The following is a 15,328-nucleotide window of genomic DNA, read 5'->3' as shown; positions in this document are numbered from 1 at the left end:
AAGTCTTTCACTAAATAATAAAACTTTGTAAAGTCCTAGTGAATTTTAGCATTGTGAACTCTTAGAGAATTTTTTGAAGAAGTATAAAACCATATATGATAAGAGCCACATGGTGGCAATATCACTATCTTTTTTCACATTTCCACGACATGGAACTTGTCTATAAAATTATAAAAAAACCAACCAGGAACAGGAACAACTCAAATGCTTTGTGAGAGCTAGTCTAGAAAAAAGCAACAAATAACATGTCGGCAGAATTGTTCATCGGTGAGCCGCTATTTCGTGGGCAATCTGTAAAGGAGCAGTTGGATATCATATTTCCAAATCCGGGAAAGCCTTTCCCATCCCTCAGAAGATTTGTTAAAAATGTTGGGTGTCTAGAAGGTGTGGATTTACTGAAACAAATGTTACAAGTGGATGGAAACAAAAGAATAACAGCTAATGAAGCTTTGCAACATCCATACTTTCAGTCCTACAGGACTATAAACAGCTGCCATAAAGATTAAAAATGGAAATCAGCTACAAATCTCTTGATGACAACACTATCAAGATAGAGGCCGATGCTCTCTTAAAGACAGAGCTGCTGGAAATGGAAGCAGGTGCTATGAAGCTGACACTAGTAAAAGATGGGACAGCACAGCTTCCCATAGTGCATCCCACTCTGGGACAATCAGTTTTTTGATGTTTTGCAGATTGGGTTACAGTCTTGCAACTTGTTTTGGATTTGTCACCAACCTGATGTTTTGCTTCTAATTTATTTTCATCTGGTGATAAACAAAGTGTCAATCTTTTCTTAGGATAAAATAGTATTCTTTACAGATATATTAACTTGGCTTAAAAGTCCAGGACAATATGAACAGGACAGCTTCCAGGTTTTTTTGAAGATTTCTCATTTCTCCTATCAATTTACTGCCGGAGGGTTTTCTGTGATTTCTTGCACTTTTGAAATTTAATCAAATTTCTACTTGAAATAAAAGTTCAGAAGAGACTATATCACTAATGCTAAACACACATAATTGAGAAGCCGATATGAAGCATTGTTTTTTTGGGTGTGTTACAACTTTGGTGACCATGCAGCTCAGTCATTGCATGTTCAGTTTGTAACTCCACCTTGAAAGAGTGAAATGTGTGGTGTAGGATAAGAAGCTCTCTGTTAAGGCACAATTGTTTTTCCCCAAAATTCTAATATCTAGATTCTATCCTGTTCATGTCTGTGTCAGGTGATGTTTCTTTTCATGTGCATGTGTTTAGTCAGATATAAAATACTCAAGTTCTCACCAGCCTGGGCTACAGTGGCCATTCTGATGATCTATTTCATACTCATTGCATTTTTCTAATAAAATGACATTATATTCATTTAAATTATGTGATTGAAATAGGGATACAAGAGCTTATTTGTATTTGAAGGTCTATAAGGCAGAGTATAAGCTCACACCAATCCTTGTTATTCTCTGCAAGAGAAAATCAGTTTCTATTTCACTCCTCAATAACACTGACTAAATCTCAGTTTGAAAATCTGTTAAATTAAGAAGACTAAATCCCAGTTTGAAAATCAGTTAAATTTAGATGAAATTACTCATTCAAAATCATTTGGATGAGGAAATTGTCAAATAATTGTAAGTTGTCGTCTTAGAGAACATGAAGGGAGCACATTCGTCATATTCTACCAACTGCAACATACCTACCTTCAATGCACTCTCTGTAAGGACCATAACGGGAGAAAATGTGGACCCATGTACAAATTTTTAATGCCTCAGGGTTTGTTTCGTCTTGTGACTACTAGGTTCGTTAGTCCTTCACATAACTCTCGAACAAAATGAATCCAAGAGTGGAATATAGACTCTTTACACGCAATTTATTTTCTAGAAAGTCTATACAGAGAAATGAAAGTTGCAAGTATAAGAATTATGCTTCAAATATGAATTTTCTTGTGTAGTGAGCTATACCAAGGGTATTCTTTTGCAAAGTTTTATAACAGAAAAATTTGTCAAGAGGAATTTATTAAGGAAATCTCTTGTTAGAAATGAAATCCAGTTGAGTTGAGATAAAGTCCATAGTTACAAAGAAGTATTGTTGTGGAAAACAATTCCACTATGACATTCCTGTACATTTTAATACAATATAAAAGGAAATTGATGTGATTTCCAAGCTACTTGAATCCATTGAACACAGAGAGAATCAGTTGAGAACTGATGAATGAACATGGAAATCGATGTAATTCCTAAGCTACTTGAATCCATTTTGAACACAGAGAGAATCAATTGAGAACTGATGAATGAACATGAGCTGAAGCAAAAGGACACTATCATTAAGCTAGTCGACCCTGAAATTGAAGAAAATGATCATGTCAAACAAATCTACTAGCAGTGTACTAATAACGGTAAAATCGACTTGCAAGAAGAAAGTAACTTAAATACCACATTTGTTGGAAAATGAAATCAATCAAAAAATGTTCTAACCAGAGATGAAGTTGATTCAAATGAAAGAAGTTCAAATCAGGGTGAGGTGAACCCAATAAATGAGATGTCGATAATCCCAGGAAAAATCAACTAGCAACAATGAAGGAAATCGATTGAAAATAATTAGTTAATTCCATTGTTAAGATTTCAACTTGGATATCATTTGTTGCCCAGGTACATTCTCTTGGAGAAATCGACCTGCATGTTTTTTTTCTAGTTTAGACTAACCTAAGTACCCACGGGGGATTTGAACCGATGACCTATCGCAAGGAGTGCCTTAACATCGCACCCATTCACCGTCAATCCAAAGCCCCGTGGGCAATCGACCTGCATGTTAGGATGTAAATAAGTTCCAATTAAACAGAACTTTTTTATTTGAGGGGAATTGAGGTCCAAAAGAGCAGAGTTCTTGGCAGAGGAACAATATAACTGCAAACACCCATTCAATATCTATGACTGTAGATTGAAGTTCTGCAACCTTGGAAGCACTATTGAGTACTTAACCAGAGCTGTAGAATCATTGGTAATTTATTAGATTTGATATGCAATACAATGCTTGATTCGCCTTGATTCCCATTTATTCTGTTTAATTTCTACATACTGATTCCTACTGATACCGTTCCAACTGCTTGAAACAATAACATTTTCAAAAGGTCTCTTTCACTCCCACTTCAATTAGAACAGTACCCCTTTCTCTACTACATTCATGCACATATGCTTACATTTCCAATTCTGCAGATTGGTTTTCATGAAATTAACCAATACTTGTTTTGCATCTAACGAATTCACATAACTAAACAAAGCACTGAAAATATCACCAAAACTGAGTGGCCTCTCTAGTATTACAAGAAGATTTATTCAAAAGAAACAAGAAGTTATTTTAAACTACCCTAGACATCTCATTGTCAGTACAGCATGCAGGACTTTTTCTGCCTGCCAGTTTTTGACTTCCGTGAAGTCTTACATTGAAGATCTAATCAAAAGATCGCTGCAAAACTTTAAAGGGGTGTAAAACCCCTAGCATTCAAATGCTTTGATGGCCAGAGCATGAGCCCAACTCAAAGTTTAATCTGAGATGTAATCTCTACAAATATAGAATGCAAACAAATGCACTAAAAACCAAAGAAACCTAGTTCACTGGCCCTTTCCTTCTCAAATGTCTCAAAGTACTCTCTTTCAATTCCTTAAGTGCATGCATAAATGGTTGGGACATGACAAGACAAATAAATAAAGGGAGAGGAAAATTAGATAAAATGAAACACCCAAACTCAAAAATAAGACCATTACCAAGGCAGGTGGAGGATGATAAACCATTGGGGTCTGCATTTGCTCACAGGGATGGCTTCAAGTAGGGATTTCACCAGCACTAACTTATCCCCCTTGATGATAACCATCTATTACACCATATTGACATCTCCTTTTCAACCTTAGAAACCATCCACACCCATTATATTTTTTTGCAGTCACTGAATTTAAATAAAGACATAGCGCTGCGATTACAATTGAGCTAAGGACAATTCCACTCAAATGTATCTTCTACTCTAGAAACATTAATTATATCTTTTGTTATATTTGAATCAACAATGATTGTCCAACCTGTTCATAGTTTCAGTTCCTCTGTTACACTTCTAGTGAACATCAATTTAACTATTTTAGAAATATTGAAGCGCTGTGTGAACAGTATTTGATTGCATTAATGGCTTCCAATGAGCGTAGAAATTCATTTGGGCTTACATGGGCCTAAGCAGTGGGATTATTCATACAACGACCAGGACACAGCACAGAAAAACAAGTCTGTGGTCTTGACCAGATTAGCAGATTATAACAACTAACAAGAAGATGAAATGTGCGGCGTCTGCTGGGGCCAAAATGGTGAAGGAAGGGACTTCGGCTGGTATCCGTTGGGCCAAACATCAATACCACAAAAATGCCCAGAACTGAAATGGTAGTCAGTGTCCAAAATTAGCAGAAGAAATGAGTGTGGGAAGGGCATATATGTGATCTATTTTGCTTCTGTTGTATTCTAGAGCAGACTTATATTGTATTAATTTTTGGGCTAAAGTTTTGAGTATATTAAATGACTGAACCATGTAGAACCATTGACTTGACTTTACATATATGGTTGTAAGGCCTCCTGGTTTTAGTCATCCATTAAAACAGGGGATATTTGTGCACTAAATGTTCACTCCATGCTTTATTTTTCTGCTGAAAAAATATTTGAATCAACAATAACCTCACAATCATGTTCAAAAGGCCTCTCATTGTCATGCTTATTTGAACTAAGCACTAATCCAGCATTGTAGGCTTCCTATCATTTCCTTGATTTTAGTCTCTACTTCAAAGCAAGATCATTCTAAAGCTACATTTATAAAAAGTGATCTATTATTATTTTTTTGAGTAAAGGTTCGCCTTTTCATTATGCCATCAATCATTCACAACTGATTTGACCTTGCATTATTGATTTTCCCGATGGGAAAACAGACCAATAACACAAGTTTATGAAGGCAAAGTAACCCCAAAGCACAGAAGTTGGGATCTTTCTAATCATGGGCATTACTGCAAGGCAGCCAACCGCCATCAGAGATTGCAACAAATTACTCAATTGTTGTTCTTTCACCTCAACAGGAAGCAGGCCATCCACGTCCTTGTCAACATTAAAAATTGATTCATCAACTGGGCATCCATATTCCCAGTACTTGCGGCCAACTGAATTGTGGTCTCTTTCAATTCCTTAAGTGCCTGCATAAATGGTTGGGACATGACAAGACAAATAAATAAAGGGAGAGGAAAATTAGATAAAATGAAACACCCAAACTCAAAAATAAGACCATTACCAAGGCAGGTGGAGGCTGATAAACCATTGGGGTCTGCATTTGCTCATAGGCTTCTTGCATGTTTCTGTATAATTGCCCTAAGGTTGAATTTTTCTGCATACTTTTCCAGATTGTTGTCACTAACTTGCTAAGCACCAACTGTAACAAAAGTACTTGTAAGTTACTCGTCTATAAAATGTCTGAATTGTGTCTTTTCCCTGAGAAGCTGCAATTGATAATTCCAATATATTAGTACCTGATGTTTGAGGGTAGCTAAGCCTTTCATGTGCATTGGAGATTCAGGAATAACACCATTTGAAGGAGGTATGCCAACAATACCACATAAAATAGTCTGTCACAATAAAAGGAAAATTTATGAATCCACTAGAGATTTTTTATGGAGGTGAAAACAAAGAATGAAGAGTTAGATCAAGATGTCTTCAGGAGAGCAAAAGCTCTTCCAGAATAGGGTAGCCAGTGATAGTTGAACCTAAACATGAACCCTGACAAAAATTACAACATAGTTCTAAATAATATATATTTACTGTGGTAATGGGCCTTGACACAATCTCTGCAATAATGGCCCTGCTTGATACAACATCATTTTTCAAGGGTTTTTTGTGAAGTTTCCTTTAAACTTTTCTATGCAGACTTCTTCCCTTTCTTCTTAGTGATTTCAGTGTAAGTGCTCGGTATACACTCTTTTAAGTGAATCTGTTCCAGCAATGTTCTTTCTGCAGTAACATTCCACCAAGAAAGTTAGCCACTTTATCAGTGGCATTCACACTGGTCACAAATGGCTGAAACATTTTTTTCAACCATTGGAATAGTGGCACTACGAACTTTAGGATCAATTCTATCATCAACTGCTCCAAATTGATCTTGCACATCCTGAATACGTATCGTATAAACAGTGATATACACAACCAATCATTTAAAATGCATACAGTCATTTCCTAGAATAGAGAATCCTTGTTCTGTTAGAGAATCCTAGTCCAAATCTTACAAGAACTAATCAAACTTCTAATTTGAGGACCAATATGATCTGCAATAGTAAAACTTATAATGTACTGCACATCTTCATTGTGCGCCAAAAGCTTTACTAATTCTTTAGCAACAGTTCAATTTGTCTTCTTACCCTCCACAAGTCTTTGACTTTTCACAACATTGTGTCTAGTTGAAGCCATGATTTCTTAACCGCCTCTCCTTGTGGATCTTCTCTTTGATTATGGCGTATTATCTCATTGAAACACTGGAATGCTGGATTGATACGGGCCTCAAGACTCACTTTCAGTCTTGCTCCTGCCAGCATGCGACGAGGGATTAGAACCAAGTTGCAGATTGTCTATAAAAAAACAGGTGTGATGGGCCAGGGAGCTCATGGTATCAACTTTTTGATGGAAGGTGCTACCTTGGAGACATATCTTTTACTAGTTTTATTCAGACCAATGGACAGCTTATATGATGTTGTTTTTTTATAAACTTCAGGTGAAATATATGTAATGTATATTTTTTTATTTTCAATATGAAAAAGTAGATGATTTTCTTCTAAGGCAAAAAAATATCAGTTTTCTTAGAAGAAAAATGAAAAAACAAAACACACGTTATTCACAGGGACACCTAGCATTCACTGAAGGCAAACCATCAATGAATTGACAGAAAATTCTCAAGCCTCTTCTACAGGAAGTTGGTAGAATATGGAGAAATCTCCAATGGGAATTCGATCAGCAATTTCAAACCTAAAACTGCTTCTCAAAACATAAGAAATTATTTCACAAATTTGAAACTTACCGACTCATCACTTGCATAAAGCGCATAACATTACTGCTCTGCCTCTCATCCAGTGGCTGTGTACACAACCATCGGAATTTAGAGAGTATTCCACAACAAAGGGTAAATAAGATGAAATCCACACAGTCAGATACCTTGAACCCCAATTCCATAAAGTACATATTTCAGTGCAAAGGATGCTTACCCTTCTGCAAGCCTGCACAATATCAGACTCCAAGCCTTGTATATTGCAGCGCACTTCCTGCCATACCCACAATGGTTCCAACAGTGTAAACAGAATAATCAGAATGAAAACAGGGTTGGAAACCCCATGAAAAAAGAAACGAAAGCAGTGGATTATTTAAATTACCTGGCTAAAATACCGTTGAAGTAAACTTTCTTTGACAATTCCACACATGCCATAAAAGTAAAGCAAATTCATCATCACCTGCAAAAACACGATCAGCATGAGGCTAATATCTATCATGAGGCTAATGTCCAGGTGCATCAATATGATAGATACAGAAATTGTGAAAGAATAACGAAGCAGCCTCAGGGAAGAAGAACAACCCTTGAAAGCATGACATGTCTGTTCAAGAAACAAATAGATGTCGGACCAGTTAGTAACGACAAATAATTTAGTATACAAATTACACGGTTAATCACAAGGTTCTGTCAATCAATTGATTTCATTAATTTACAAAACTTCAAAATTCTTATTCCATCAATGTAATGTATTGCTGTGGAAGAAAAAGAAGATCTTACAATAACCACAGAAATGGCATCAGCCCATCAACATATTTCCACTCATTGCTTGCCAGATTAGCAAAAACTTGTTGGTGTGAAATACTGCTTTAAAGAAGTAAGTTCAATAATTTCACTCATTAGCCCAGAATGCACATTGCATGTCTGAATGCATTAACAGTATCGTTGAAGAGAAAAGGAAACACCAAGAGGGCGGCAATCAATAAAAGCAAATGATTTCATAAATGGAAAAAAATGCAAGAGACACTTGCGAAAATGAGGTGTCATCAAGAGTTTGCTACACCAGGATGCTATCAGGGCAAACTACAAAGTGATTTTGAGCATGCTGATTGAACAAATACAATATAGTCTAAGATTCACTCCATGTCCACCATGATAGGAAATTTGAGGAATTAATCAAACCTGAAATCGGCATAGAGATGGTGGGCATGGAAATGTATCGAGATCGTAAGTTGATCACCAATATACAAATGATGATCCCTGTTTACAGAGTCATTTTTTCGAATGCAACAGAACATATGGAAATTTCATCATTGCTTCAGATTATCTCAAATAATAGAATAGAAGCTACCATGACAAATGCCCACAGTGGGCTCAATAACTTATACAGGGCTACCAGCAAAGCACAACCATCATGCAAATTGCGCAAACATTGCCTTTGCGTGAAATGACTGACGTAATCAATCTGCAAGACGCTAAGAATCATGTCAATAAGATACAGAGATGAAACTCACAGTTCAAGGCAACATCCGAATAAGTAACAAGGGCAGGCTTCTCCTGGTCTCCGCATACAAAAACAGAGATTGGCCCATGGCTAGTCTGCACAACATGCTCCTGCATTCAAAGTCACACCATTACAATAATGTAAGCCAAGACACATTTGCAGGCAAAACGGTTCAAAAGTTAAAAGAAACCCCCAAGTGGCAATGCTGGTCTGACACACAACAAAGCCAAACCCATAAAAGGCATTCACAGACAAAATTTAGGACACCCAGCACAATGTCTCGCAATTTTCCTCAATGCCTGTACATAATCTCTACAGAACCGAATATGAAGGTGAATGCAAACTGAGATCCAATTAGCAGGGCATTTTTATCTCAATGAAAAACCTGCACAGTGCATTTACCTGCCCACCCCAAGGAATCATTTCGACATCCACAGAAACAGAGCCGCTGGAGCCATATACACCAAAACAGCGGGCTGAATCCGTTACACCAAAACAGCGGGCTGAATCCGTCAAAACAGGGAGCCGCCCTCCATTTGAAAACAAATTAAGCTCCGCCCTCCATTTCAAAACAAATCTAACATCCCAGGACCAAATCGACCCTCACAAACCACTCCCGGGACCAAATCGACCCTCACAAACCACTCCCAAACCAGAAAACCCAAACTGTAAATCAAAAATGGCGATTTTGCTCTCCCAAACCAGGAGCAAATATCAAAATGGGGGCGATTTTGATCAAATACGATTCCGCAAATATCAAAATGGGGCGATTTTGATCAAATTCGATTCGGTTAGTTTATCCGCCCTGGGCTAAAATAAAAAAATAAATTAATTTTTAAATAAAATATGGGCTAATTATATAAAAAAAAAATTATTATTTTATTTAAAAATTCGCCCCATTAAAATATAAAAAGCCTTAAATTTCGCCTTTGGGCTATTATTCGCCCCTAAAATTAACCTTGAGAGAGAGAAAAGTGATAGATGGACAGGAAGAGGGAGGGAGAGAGAGAGATAGATATGGAGAGATATTTTGGCTGTTTGGGTGGTGATATAGATAAACAAAGAAGGAGAGATGGAGGGAAATAGGATATATATGGAGAGGCGAGTGAGGGAATACAAGAGAGTCTAAGAGAGCAAGGGACGGGGAGATAAATAGACATGGCTAGATAGAGAGAGAGAGTGTGTGTTTTTTGGGGTTATGAGGTAAAGAGAAAAAGGAGGAGGGATGGAGGGAGACATAACTGGCCTAGGTCCATTTCAACCATGGATCTATCAAGCGGTGAGAGGGATCAAATATCTCAAGGTGAAAACATTTCCTCAAGCTTTGCACTGAAAAAAAGAGGTTTACACCTCGAGAGATTTGGTCCCTCTTGACAATTGATAGATCCATGATGAAGATTAATCTAGGTTGGTATTAATAAAAATTTTGTTTAAATAAATTATCGTTATTTTTTATATATGTTTGTTTACATATCAAGATCTACTATAATGATTTATTGAGTGAAATATTAAACACAATTTACAAATTAAGTAAAGATATGAAGAAATTTAAATAAATATAATGGATTATGATAATTTTTTAAAAGAACATAATTAATTAAAATAGTTGTGACATCCCTCGGTGATGTAAATATTTAATTTTTTACTTTACTATTGTAAACAGAGTAATTTTCTAAGTAGAGGAAGACATGGATGCTGGAGTAATTTGAAATCTTAATTAGTTATTGGTTTTATTTCTTAAAATAAAAACACATGGTCTTGATGAGAGGTCCTAGCATTTACAGATGGGGCCTCAGTAAGTCTCTATTATTGGATAGCTAAGAGTTAGAAGCAATAATATCTTTTTGATTCTTGTCTCTTATTTTTGAAAGGAAGGAAAGGGAGAGGAAGGAGAAAAGAGGAAGGAAATATGCTATTTGAAAGAGAATTCCTTGAGTTGGATCAGAACTAGTGGGAAAGAATTCAATAGACATATTTTCCTTATGGAACGAAAGAAAAAATTCTAGGTTGGACTTGGAGGTCCTGATGCTAGTGAATTAGAACTGCTATCTAAGTCACTACTCTAGAATATGAGGACCTGAGGGGGAGAAGATTAGATGTAATAGCCAATTTCTCATTGGAAGGGTGGCATGGCCTTACCTATAAATTTTTGGTCATCGAAAAGAAGATAAGTGTTTAACTCATTAAGGGCTTGGATTTCCTATTTTGTTGTTTTTTTTTTTAAGAAAAAAAGAACCACTGTGAATATTCGGGCTAAGAGAAACTATTAAATGTTTTCATATATATATATATGTTAGGACATAGGGACTGAAAGATGTTGTTTTTATGATGTATATGAATTACAAAATTCGAAATTGAAAACCATTGTTGCTAGATTATTTTGAAGGCTGCAACTAGCATTTACTTTTCATGATTAATTAAGATTGCAAATAAAATAAATTGCAAAACAATGTACTATTCATTAACTTGTAGAAATAGAAATGGGATGGTAAATAGAAAGTTGTCATAAAAAAATGTAACAAAAAACAGTAGTGGTTGACACAGTATAGTGGAAGTTAAGTATTTATATAATAAGTTATAGTAAAATAATGCTTATTTTTCGGGTATGCCAATTGGGAAGCTAATAAGCAATTTCTAAGATAAGTTAAATACAAATCTGTAATACAAAGGGATACAAGGGTTACCAGGAATGGTTTTCCCATATTTCTCGAAGACTAAGTCAAAGAGGATTATACTTTTAACTGTGTAAATAAATTTAATATGAACTAAGGGCAGTGGCATCATCCAGATTTATTATTCACAACAAGCCTTATTGGCACAACCTAAAGAAACGGTTCTAAGGGATGTTCGATAGGGTTTAGAGTCTTGATTTCACTTATATTGAAACAACAGAAAGAGTTTACATCGACGATGGGCATCAAAAAGAAAAACAACCAAGTTAAATATAATAAACTATTAATCCGATATCCATCACTTTCAGACATTACATCTATAAAAGCATACACATGAGATCAACTACATATAAATTAACAACGGCCGAATTCAATAAATATACAGTCAAAACAAAGAAAAGATATAATTTATGTAGCTTAAATGTTCATGACAACGACGTGCAGAATCCTCTGTCGAAGAAAAAAAGCAACAACTGTGATATTAATCACTTTTTAATCTTTATCAAGGTGGTTCCCTTAATCAAGTTCTCATCTTATCAAACCAATGGAAATAAGAGGGACCGAAACCCTATGATACAGTTACAAAACCCTTAATGGTTCACAAAATGATACTAATCGAACATCAAAATCCCAGCTCGTATCTCACGACAAATTTCCCTATGACAATGAGAATGCTATGGGAGGCTAAGAGAGCTGTGAAATAAAATACCAATCAAACCTGGTATATGGCAGAGAAAAACACCAGTAGAAAGTGTCGTTTTGTTGTTACCCAAATACATCGAAAGAAGAAGGGTTTGGGCGTAACCTAACTTGCTATCAAGACAGGATGTCATTAGTCAAGATTCCATAAGGGTAGGTTAAAAATGGACGTGCACTGCAATGTTCCATAACAATTACCTGTTAGGAACCTTCCACGTCGTGCTATGCACGAATTTATGAAAATAAATAAAAGAAATTAAGGGTCAGTAATGGAGAAAATGTGTAAATTAAACTCAGCCCTAAACGGGATTGTCCAAATGAAAAACTGTAATTTATTTTTAGCAAGAAACCAGTTTTGGGTATGGCCTTTTCTGTTTGTGGGAACAAGAATACAGGGTTGGCAAAGATACCTACATAATTGGAGTGAAGAGAGTTAGGGGAAAAACATTCTGTAAATGAGCTAAAACTATACCACATTAAGATTAAAAACATGGTAGAGTAGTGAAGATACATGGAGGGGGAAAGTAGTTTATCAATGGAAACAACCCTTCCACGAGGGACATGGCTACAAAGCTCTCGAAACCCTAACGCAATCGGTAGAATGAATTCTCACCTTAGGACCCAGGATTGGATGTCGTTACCTTCATAAATTATAGTCATCAGATCTACTTTGTCTAATCACACAACAAAGGAGTACCCAGGTGTCCAGGCTGGAAGGTCCTTCCAGAGTTCCATATGGGGGTGTTAAAACTAATTAAGTAATGATTTAATTCATATCAGTGACATATCAAATTTTAATTAAATGGGATGATGACATTGCTCAGGACTCGTATGCTTGGAAGACTAATATTCATAAACCATTGTGTGACAATAATGTCCACATTAACTCCTATACTCTTAATTAACATATGTAAGAATAATACGCCGACTTTTTCCATGACCAAACTTTGGAAAACCCAAAATATTGCCTAATACTTGTAAGAAAAATTAATCCAAGGTTTCAGACCACCACTACATGCAATTATTGAGGATTTGAGTAATGTTTTTGTATTCAAGATTCAAATCCTCATGCCTTCAAAATTAAAAAAAAAAAGAATATATATGTGTAATGTTACCAAGGTGGAGAAAATATATATATATATATAGAGAGAGCAAAGATTTATGAAATGTTTAACTCTTTAGCAAAAAAAATTATAGTGGTTAAAAAGTTATAGATTTGGGGACTAGCAAACATTACAAGTTGTATTAGAGCCTTTAGTTACTATATTGAGGCCTGCATGGTTTATGTAAAATAACAAAGTGATTATGTTGCACAAAGAGGAATTTGGTTCAATATGAGATGTGGAACAGGGACTACCCCGTTACCAGGGGCAGCTGAAATATTTGGATCAACACGTGTACTAGAACATAACCCAAAAATGTGGGTGCAATTGGGCAAGGGAGCCCAAAACATAAATTCTATGTTGCTACAAACAATGCAACAATTACGATTAGAGAACATGAACTTAAGGGTTGATAATGAAAGGTTATGGTTAGAACAAGAAAAGATTATGAAAACTCTTTCAGATAGGCATAATCAAAGAAATTCGAACCCCATTCAGGATGAAGGAAACAGATAGGAGTCTCATAGAAAGTAGGAAGACCATCCAAAGTCTGAAGGAGGTCGAGCTAGCAATGAAGAAGAGTCTATTATTTTCTCTGGTGGAAAGGGAGCTAAAAGACAAAAAACCAAACTTTAATGGGAGTTCAAAAAGATCAAGCCCCCTATTTATGATGGATAATTTGAGGAAGCGGTAGAAGCTTGGTTAATTAACATGAATAAATATTTTCAAATTTACGAATACAATGATAATTTGAAAGCAAGGCTAGAAATATACCAACTGCAAGCCAAATCCACCATGTGGTGGGAAGAAATTAAAACGGTTCAAGGGACCGAGGAGTAGGAGGTGAATTGGGGAAATTTAAGAAACATGTCAAGAAAAAGTATTTGATTGAGTGATTCTATGATGAGAAGGAAAAAGGGTTCAATGACTTGAAACTGGGCCTACAACATATGGATGAATTCATAACCAAGTTTACTTGTCTTGTAGCTGTGAAGAAAATACCAAGGTACTGTTACTTTATCAGCAAGTTATTTTTCTTTATGGAAGAAGGGTTGGAATTAACAATGGATGAGGCGATTCGAAAGGCTTGAATATGTTATCATCAGATGAGGCAGAAAGGTGAAAATACCAAAAGTTGCACAAATTAGAAGGGGTTTTTTTTTCCAACCAGTAAGAACAAAAGAACTATTAATACAAGGAACCCAAGTCGAAAGGTTCCAAATGGATCCTCAGCCAGGAGTCAGCAGAAATTTAGACCGCATAGTGAAGGGAAGCAAAATGAAGCATCTAGTAAGCTAGAGCCCATTCAAACGCATAAGCCTCCATTGCAATGTCGGGGTTGTGGGGAACCCCACTACTATAAAATTTTCCCCCACCATGTAAGACTTGAACTAGCCATGAACATGCAAGAGACTTTCACTCTTGCTGACATGGAAAGGAACATACAAATTATTAATGCAACCTTAAAGGATCACTAGGTGACGTATCAACCATCAATGGTGGAACTTGAAGGTAAAATATTTAACCATCTTATTTCCATTTTGATAGACCCTGGCACAAACCTAAGTTACATCAGCCCAAATAGTTGATTTATGTCATATGAAAAGTATTAAATTAAGAAATCCTTGGCTAGTTCCATTAGCAACAGAAGCTAAAAGAGGAGTCACTGCCAAGGTAGAGAATTGCGTAATTGGTTTAGCTGGACAACAAGTCAAGACAAATTTAAAGATGCTTCCAATAGGCTCCTATGATGTGCTAATAGGAATGGACTAGCTAGAGCAACACTGGACCTTAGTAAATTGAAAATATAAGACAATTAATTTCCTTTCAGATGATGGTATTAGAATAAAATTCTAGGGTGTTAGAATGGAAGTCAAGTTACGCTTCATTACAAAACATCAATTAGGAAAATGAATTCGTAAGCACTGCCAAATTTATGTTGTTCAGGTGGGTTACACTAACTCTAAGGATAAGATATCTACATTGCAGAAGATACCAGTACTTTAAGTGTTTAAATATGTATTTTCGAAGGAGATCCCAGGGCTGCCACCCAAGAGAAACATTGATTTTACCGTAGAATTGGTTCCTAGATCCACTCAAGATTCTAAAGCCCCTTATAATATGAGTGTTCTTGAGTTGACAAAGTTAAATATGAAGCTCCACGAGATGTTGGCCAAAGGTTACATTCATCCCAATGTGTCCCCTTGGGAAGCCCACATTTTGTTTGTAAGAAAGAAAGATGACACTCTACGTCTGTGTATATACTATAGGCAATTGAGAAAATTGATAATAAAAAATAAATACCCTGAATTGATGACTTGTT

General features: G+C 36.0%; 2 protein-coding genes across 4 annotated transcripts; both read right to left on the bottom strand.

Annotated features, from left to right (window-relative positions):
• Window positions 1-4,306: 4,306 nt before the first annotated feature.
• On the bottom strand, window positions 4,307-7,116 carry LOC149241533 (putative boron transporter 2). Of its 2 annotated transcripts, XM_089367540.1 has the most exons (6): window positions 7,064-7,116; window positions 6,411-6,574; window positions 5,818-6,006; window positions 5,529-5,624; window positions 5,294-5,431; window positions 4,307-5,198 (listed from the first exon to the last, which is right to left on the bottom strand). In XM_089367540.1, the coding sequence occupies exons 4-6, from the start codon at window positions 5,562-5,564 to the stop codon at window positions 5,073-5,075; spliced, it is 300 nt and encodes a 99-aa protein (XP_089223666.1). In that variant the 5' UTR covers window positions 5,565-5,624; window positions 5,818-6,006; window positions 6,411-6,574; window positions 7,064-7,116; the 3' UTR covers window positions 4,307-5,072. The 2 variants fall into 2 exon arrangements, with proteins under 2 accessions (XP_089223666.1, XP_089223667.1); XM_089367541.1 differs by lacking the exons at window positions 5,818-6,006; window positions 6,411-6,574 and having other exon boundaries at window positions 7,064-7,114.
• An 87-nt stretch (window positions 7,117-7,203) lies between these two features.
• On the bottom strand, window positions 7,204-9,316 carry LOC149241532 (protein NDL2-like). Of its 2 annotated transcripts, XM_089367539.1 has the most exons (4): window positions 8,934-9,316; window positions 8,542-8,641; window positions 7,413-7,490; window positions 7,204-7,304 (listed from the first exon to the last, which is right to left on the bottom strand). In XM_089367539.1, exons 1-3 carry the CDS (start codon window positions 8,952-8,954, stop codon window positions 7,417-7,419), a joined length of 195 nt encoding a protein of 64 aa, XP_089223665.1. In that variant the 5' UTR covers window positions 8,955-9,316; the 3' UTR covers window positions 7,204-7,304; window positions 7,413-7,416. The 2 variants fall into 2 exon arrangements, 1 of the variants encoding a protein (XP_089223665.1); XR_016245637.1 differs by lacking the exons at window positions 7,204-7,304; window positions 7,413-7,490; window positions 8,934-9,316 and adding an exon at window positions 7,537-7,631 and having other exon boundaries at window positions 8,542-8,927.
• Between the last annotated feature and the right edge of the window lie 6,012 nt (window positions 9,317-15,328).

The sequence above is a fragment of the Pinus tabuliformis genome, chromosome 8, assembly GCF_031772625.1.
Source record: "Pinus tabuliformis cultivar Carrire ecotype Pingquan chromosome 8, CPIR1, whole genome shotgun sequence".
NCBI classification, from domain to species: Eukaryota; Viridiplantae; Streptophyta; class Pinopsida; order Pinales; family Pinaceae; genus Pinus; species Pinus tabuliformis.
Note: the sequence above shows the minus strand (reverse complement) of the source record. Positions and strands in the feature narration are given on the sequence as shown.